Source organism: Nicotiana attenuata, chromosome 4 (assembly GCF_001879085.1).
Source record: "Nicotiana attenuata strain UT chromosome 4, NIATTr2, whole genome shotgun sequence".
Classification (NCBI taxonomy): Eukaryota; Viridiplantae; Streptophyta; class Magnoliopsida; order Solanales; family Solanaceae; genus Nicotiana; species Nicotiana attenuata.
Window position 1 is genome coordinate 315,879 of NC_031992.1, and position 8,057 is coordinate 323,935.

Below are 8,057 nucleotides of genomic sequence, written 5' to 3' on the forward strand. Positions count from 1 at the left end.
TTTCTTCTTCTTGAACATTACTTGTATTTTAAGCCTACTGCGTAGTTTAGGGAAGCATGCTTAAGTGTATTAATTGTCCTATCTGTTTAAACTGTTTATGTGAACTCTGTGCAGCATGTTAGAATAGAAATCTCTATTTCTTGGTACGGGCTTGAATGAAATTGTGGATTCTTTCCTTGATATTGTTGTGTTTTTATTTTGGGACTACGGATGAGTATTTTGGGAGATCCTCTACACATATATTAATCTTGACTGTAGTGCGGGATACCAAGAGATCCCCAGCACATATATTGAGGATACCAAGGGATCCTCGGGATACCAAGAGATCCCTAGTACATATATTGAGAATACCAAGAGATCCCCGGGATACCAAAAGATCCCTAGCACACATATTGAGGATACTGAGAGATCCCCGAATATTTACGTTTGGGACTACGGGACGGGATCCCGGGAGATCCCCTGGCGATGTTTCTGTGTACTGAGTGTATATTTGTCTCTGATTTCTTCTCATTTTCTGATATTGTTTTAATTATACTGTTGCACCTTACACTGTCTTACTTTGCTTTATATTTTATAACCGGTAGGGCCCTGACCTTCCTCGACACTACCCGACCCAGGTTAGGCTTGGCACTTACTGGGTACCGCTGTGGTGTAATCATGCCTTTTCCTGCACATGTTTTCCCGTGTGCAGATCCAGGTACATCGACTCAGCCATATCATTAGCGAGGGAGGCGATCTCTAGAGACTTTGAGGTATATCTGTCGTGTTCGCAGACCGAGAAGTCCCTATCTACTCTCTTTTTAGTTATAGCCCTTCTGTACTTTTCTTTTGTTTAGACACTATGGAGTTAGAACACTGTAGTTATTCCACAGCTTGTGATTTCATGAGATTCCGAGTTTTGGAAAATGTAGTTTCAATTTGAGAAGTTTGTATTGTATATGCCGAGCGGCATCTTAAATGTTTCATTACGTTATTCCGCAGTTTTTGGCTAGTTTTATTCTGTTGTTTCTTTTTTCGCAATTTGTTAGGCTTACCTAGTCGTAGAGACTAGGTGCTGTCACGATAGTTCACTGAGTGCGAACTGGGTTCGTGACACCTCAACCCCTAAGCCTCGTATTTGGTAGCTTTTTTGTTTGAACTTTATTGTTGGTGTTAGGGATAATTCGAACTTAATTGTAATAGCTATATGCATTTTGATATCATTTTGGACCTTGAAGTATGTTAATTTATATAAACTTTAGCTATTATAAAGGATATCTTATAATTTACATTCAAAATGCATGAGCAAAGAAAATTTAAAATAATAATAAAAAAGATCTAAAAGGGAAAAATATTGCGACAGATTGCGACGGTATTTTTCGTAACAGAAATAAATATAAAAAATAATATAGCGACATATTGCAACAGACGATTTTTGTCTCCACAAGCAAAGATAAAATGACTCTAAAAATATTTGGTGATGGATTAGCGACCGACTTTCAGTCGCAAAAGTATACCAACGACGAAATGTATTATGAATTTAGCGACATAATTTGCTAATATGGCGACGGAAATTCTGTCGCTAAATGTAGCAACGGAAAATATTTGTCGCTAGAACGTCGCTAATTTTGCGACGGATTCTATTTTTCCGTCGCTAAGAGCTTAGCAACGAGCAAATCAGCAACAGAGGGAAATCGGTCGCAATTCCATCGCTAATTTGGCTTAGCGACGGAAAAAGGCTCTTTAGCGACGGATATTGTCCGTCGTTAAATGCTGTTTTTTTTTGTAGTGACCTCACTTCATTGAAACACTCTCAATTATTTTTCACACCACATTATGGAAGAAAGACTCATATTTATAGGTGTAGGAATTCTTCCTTGAATTAAAATTGGAAGAAAAGTGGGGCAATAAGTTATGAAATCATGGAGAACATGAGATAATTAGCGTGTAATTAGTGGTAGAACATGGGAGAAGAGTTACAAAAGAGTTATGCCATTTCCTACATCATGGAGTAGTGGAGTTATGGCATATTTTATTTTAATATTAAAATGCTAAAATACTAACAAGATATATATCTTCTATTATATTACAAAAAGAAAGTGGTAGACAAAAATATTAAACAAAGTAATATGCTAATACAAATTTCTATTAACAATGTAATTATATTAAATATTAGATAATATAATAAAAAGATACATAACAAAAAGTTTATTCAATGACTATATAAGTCCCTTTAATTTAGGAAAGAATTACAGCCCATGTCACTGGGCCTAATAGCCCAACCGAAAATGGCCCACATTTGAAGCTCTTACCCTATTTAGCCCATGTTGTACATAACTTGAAAAAAAATTTTCAGCCTTTAGCCCACTATTAAAGACATACTTTTAGGGTTTTTATTATTTTCTTCTTTCTTCATTCCCTTCTCTCTCTCACCGCCTCTCACTTCTTTCTTTCTAACCCACATAGATCCCTCATCCTCTCTTAACCTAGCCCCCGCTATTCCCCCTCCTCTACCCCCCCACGCAGTTCTGCCATTAATGGCTCGAAGAAGGCTCGAAGAAAGACTCCGTCGTCCATGGTGACAAGCAGAAGAATGAAGAAGATTTTTGAAAGAAACATGAAAATACACACAGATCTGAAATAAATAGCTCTCAAACTTGATTTGCACCAAAAAAATAACCACTAATGTTGGAAGATTTTGAAGTTTGAAGTTCTGGTCTTTATTATTATGACCTTGAAGTCTCGAATCTAAAATTAGGTTTGGATAAAAATCATAACTATGTAGCAGTTTGTATCAACACTGTATACTAGTGTATAATTGTGTATATGGATATACAAACACCTCTTATACACTATTATACATGTTTATACAAAGTTATACAGTATTGTATAATTGTGTATAAATATGTATATTTGTGTATAATATTGTATAAATTATATATTTTTTCAGTTTATAAGGATGTATATAAGGATGTTCTACAGAAGTTTGACACTTTCTTCTCTTCTTCTTTTTCATGTAATGTGTTGTATGAGCGTTGGAGGGATTATACAATTCATTTACCAAGTTATTATTTTTCTTTTTTCCTGTTGGATTGCTTCAGTAATTGCAGATAAAAGTGTTTGAATTTCTTACCTTCAGATAATATGTATTATTCAGGATTTTTGAGTTGCGTTGTGGCTGATTTGCATTTTTTATCAAATGCGTAATAATCAAAGGAAATCAACAGAATGAAACAATTGGTTGTATACAGAAGGAGCAAAATAAGCTATCTTTCGGGAATTAGCCTATTATTTTTTGGGCTATAGATTTGCAAAGTGGTATCTAGGCTATTGTGTTGCAAGTCAGGTGTGTGAGTTGTATTTATGTGAAATTATACCTTAATTTAGTAGAGATTTTATTCATTAAAATTAGATAATATTATTGACAGTAACAGAATAAAATTAAAAATTATAAATATAATCAAGATTAATATATATATATATATATATATATATATATATATATATATATATTACACAAAAAAAACGAGCAGACAAAAGTATTAATAAAATAATATGAAAATAAAAATTTTTGTTCAATTGTATAAGACACAAGAAATCTGTTCGTTTTATTTTTCACCAATCTGTTAATTATTGAGAAACTAAAAATACAACTTTTTTTCTCAAAATAGAAATTAAATGCAGTTTAGTACTCCCTCGGTTCTTTTATACTTGGCACGTTTTGACTGATTTGACAAAATAATTTGAAATGAGTAATTAATATTGTGGGTATAACAGAAAATTATTTTCTATCTTCTCTTTATATGCATAAAGTGATAAGCAAAAATAAAAATCTATTTTAGTATAAATACCAAATAAAAGTAAACATAGGGATATAAAACCTTATAATGCCGTATATAGTAGCTGACGTGGACCGTAGTGCCTTTAATCTCCCAAAAAATACCCACAAGCTTGTCTTAATTCCGTAACCTGAACATGGCGGAAACCGGCGACAGCGAGTCACCGGCAGCTAATCCCAACAACCCTGAAACTACCTCTCCGCCACCGCCACCTACACTTCAACAGCCGCAGACACCGTCACAGCCACAGCTACAACCACCACCACAAACGTCGTCACAGCCACTGCCACCACCACAGCAACCTCAATCTGAACTTTTGCCCCCAAAGCGTCCCCAACAACTGGAATCCTCCCCAAACCCAACCACCCCCTCCGCCACCGATTCCAAAGACGTGACTCCCGCTACCCTCTCTTCCCGCCTTACTGAGCCTGATTATATTTACATCCCCAGTCACTCCCGTAAGTCCCATCTACTCTTGAGCTACTTTTTTTTTCTTAAATTTTCCCCCCATATATAATGGATCGATTAATTAATTAATTGATGTATCGGTGTTTTTCTTTTAGGTTGGTTTTCGTGGAATAGCATACATGAAAGTGAGGTTCGCTTTCTTCCTGAATTCTTCGACGGAAGATCACCTTCTAAGAACCCTAGGACTTACAAATACTATAGGAATTCCATTATTCATAGGTTCAGAGATAATCCCACTAAAAAAATAACCTTTACTGAGGCTCGCAAGACCATTATTGGTGATGTGGGTTCCATTCGTAGGGTTTTCGATTTCCTGGAGACATGGGGCTTGATTAATTACACTGCTAACTCTTCCAAATCGCTGCTCAAGTGGGAAGAAAAAGAGTCTAAGTCTACTTCTGCTTCCGCGGCTCCGCAAAATGCTGATGCTAATGGAACTGCTCCCACTGATTTTACTGCCGCCAAGAAGAGACTTTGCAGTGCGTGCAAATCAGCTTGCAGCATTGCCTGTTTTGTTTCTGATAAGGTGATTACAACAATCATCCATTGTTGTGGTGTTTGGTTTATCTTGTTCAGAAGGATTAATTTGTTATTTAACTACCTTTGGAATCAAGTTTGAATCTTTTAACTTCTCCTCGGCTGGTCATGCTTAATTTTGCTCTCACTGCTCAGCTCATAGCTTCCTACTTTTATAACTGGTGGTTTCAATTTTGTAAAAAGATTTTCCCTTTTTTGGGCTTACTCGTAATTGGTAGTTTACTTAAGTGGTTCTAGGACTTGTTGCTATGGTCTAAGAGTTAGATCAACTTTGTTTGTTTAAGTGCAGTATGATTTGACTCTTTGTGCAAGATGCTATGTTCGTGGTAATTTCAGAGTCGGCATGAATACTTCTGATTTTCGGCGCGTTGAAATTAGTGAAGAAGTTAAGACAGATTGGACCGACAAAGAGACTTTGCACCTTTTAGAAGCTCTTATGCATTATGGCGATGATTGGAAGAAGGTTGCCGAGCATGTTGGTGGCAGAAGCGCGAAAGAATGTGTGGCTCGATTTGTGAAGCTTCCTTTTGGTGAGCAGTTTATGGGCCCTCCCGTGTCTGCAGAAGTGGATAATGAACCTGGGTCTGAAACTATGCTTCTTCCATCCAAGAGAATGCGCCTCACACCCCTTGCTGATGCTAGCAACCCAATTATGGCTCAGGTACTCCGTCATATTTCTTATTACCGGAAAGTGTTTAGGACGTTAGATCAACATGTTCTATTTAGTACCATGACCATGAATATCAAACAGAATCTGGACATCATTAACTGAAAACAAATTTGCTTTGGAATGAAAATGTTTCCTCACCAACGATACTCTGCAAGTTCAATATAGCTGCTGAACCAACTCAAATTCTAAATGATCAAAGGAAACTTCACTTCTTATGACTTTGGATTGCTATGTAGTGCTGGAGAAGGGCTGCAGGGGTGCTTTGATTAACTTCTATTTTATGTCTCGGAGTAGTTGTTATAGCGTCCTGCTTTCTTATGGACTAAGACTCTTTTGGGGAATTCTTGAGGGGGACAAGTTAATTAAGTAGCACTTCAGTTTTATTCATGTCAGACCTCAAATGATTCCTTTAGTTTTTGAATCTTACTGCAGGCTGCTTTCCTTTCTGCTCTAGCGGGAAAAGAGGTTGCAGAATTAGCAGCACATGCCGCTGTTACGGCTTTGTCTGAGAACAGTGAGGGAATAATGGAAGGGAGTCTAGCATCTCTACCTGGTGTCTTGGAGAAGCAAGGTATCTATCATCACTTATTACTTGTTTTGGTTTTGATGAGAGTCCTTGTTATTGTTGTGAGATACTCGAGGCATCTTAAAAAGAATTGTCTAAAGCTTATCTGATTACAACTCTTGATTTTCGCAGTAATGCTATGCTGCAAATCTGCTATGTTAACTAATGTGTCTTCTTTGTGCATTGTGGGCTGCGTTCTGCCAGGGATTTCTGACACTATTTTTGCAGTATTTGAATGCCAAGGATCATGTTTACTACCATTGTTGCTTAGCTGAAATTCTTCTCAGTTATTCTGACAGGATTGGCTTTCTTTTAGAGGGAAACATTAGTGACCATGATACACAATTAAGTTAGAGTGATTAAACTACTCATTGAGAACATTTGTGATAATGCGACTTAGATAAGAGGCTTTTGGTGTTCCAATATTGACAATATGATGTCCCAATCTCGTTTTTCTGAAAATACTCGGGACTACGGCAACTTTGGGAAATTTGCGGAACTTGCAAATGAGCAGACTTTTCTTTAATTTTAAAGACAATAATCTCCCTCGTAGTGGTATTGTTGGCAAATGAGGCAGATTTCCATGGAACTGCAATAGTGAAAACGAAGATGATTCATTCATTTTTCCAATTTTGCAAACCATAGAACTTCTAGATGGCTCAATGAACTCCTGCTGTAAGTGACATGGTCTTATGCTATGCAGAAACGGACGGCACTTCCAATGGGCATGCCAAGGATACACTTGAAAGAGCTCTTGTTGAAGCACGGTCTCAGCTTGAGGAGGAGGCACAGGACCTAGAGAGAGCCGTCTCCGATGTGGCTATCGAGGTATACTCATATACATGAAATCAAGTGCTAAATATTCCAAACTCCCTTTGATGAAGTCATCAGTGATACTCACTATTTGATCTTTGTACATGTTTTCGCTTTCTTGCTTCCTTGCTTTACAGACCAGGGAATTTGAGGACAAAATTGCCCGTTTTGAGGAACGTGATTTACAGATGGAAAAGGAGTGGCAACAGTTGATGCAGCTTAAGAACCTAATCTTCTTTGATCAACTTACTTTGCTGCTAAATAAAGTTGGTGCTACAAACGCTGGAGAAACCATTGGGGAGGAGGTGATGAATGTTAGGGCAGAATGACAAATCCCCTTGGTATAATATGGTCTCTTATTAGTTGCTTACCAACATAGTGGGATCTAGTTATTTGTCAAATATTAGGTAGTGGCAAATCCAAAGGAATCAGAAAGCAGAATGAATTTCTTTAGCTGCTAACCTCTGTTCTTTTCTATATCTCTGACTTACATGTTGTATTCCCCTCTCCCCAGTTCCCTGAGAAGCAGCAACTGTTGCCTATATTAAAAGAAAACAATACAAGGGATTTAAAGTCAGCTGGTCTTGCAGAACTTGTAATTTACATTTTTTATTGTGTTTTTTCTATTTAACAGCGGAATGGAAATCAATGTATGTAATGCTATACCTTCTTAGAGGCTATGTTGCGCGGACTCTCCAAAATGTAGCCGCACCCGTGTCGGATCCTTAAAAAATGCACTACTTTTGGAGGATCCGACACGTATCCGGCCACATTTTCGGATAGTCCGAGCAACATAGCTTAGAGGATTGTTTCTGCACTTGTTTGCTTCCTGTCCAGTTCTGCTTCTTAACTCCTATCATAATACATTGGTCTCATCCATACCTTATTAATTTACAATATTTGCAGAAAACGAAAGGAATGGATGGGATCATGGAAATTCAAGCTTGACATTTTTTTTTTGTTTCTCTGAGACGGGCAAAAAACTGTTTACTTGCTTCTTCTGAAATGGTAAAAAATAATAAAAAATTGCTAAATAAAGGAAGGTATTAGGTTTTATTGTTTCCAAAAAAATGACTTCTTAGATCAGAATAGATAAGTAATCCCGTTAATAGTAATTTATTTTTCGTGTAAAAGTTATTTATATTAGCCGATCCGGATCCACATTTAACAAATATTGAGAACTTTG

The 8,057-nt window shown here is 36.9% G+C and overlaps 1 protein-coding gene across 1 annotated transcript; it reads left to right on the plus strand.

The window, feature by feature from the left end:
- LOC109224766 (SWI/SNF complex subunit SWI3B-like) lies at window positions 3,878-7,670 on the plus strand. The gene is made up of 6 exons (XM_019389278.1): window positions 3,878-4,276; window positions 4,382-4,812; window positions 5,113-5,484; window positions 5,926-6,064; window positions 6,762-6,886; window positions 7,009-7,670. Exons 1-6 carry the CDS (start codon window positions 3,955-3,957, stop codon window positions 7,198-7,200), a joined length of 1,581 nt encoding a protein of 526 aa, XP_019244823.1. The 5' UTR covers window positions 3,878-3,954; the 3' UTR covers window positions 7,201-7,670.

Bases quoted from the DNA above. Each gene is read 5' to 3' on its own strand.
- LOC109224766 (XM_019389278.1), top strand. From the start codon at position 3,955: ATGGCGGAAACCGGCGACAGCGAGTCACCGGCAGCTAATCCCAACAAC. The intron at 6,065-6,761 runs GTATCTATCATC...TATGCTATGCAG, and splicing joins TGGTGTCTTGGAGAAGCAAG to AAACGGACGGCACTTCCAAT. The intron at 6,887-7,008 runs GTATACTCATAT...CTTGCTTTACAG, and splicing joins TCTCCGATGTGGCTATCGAG to ACCAGGGAATTTGAGGACAA.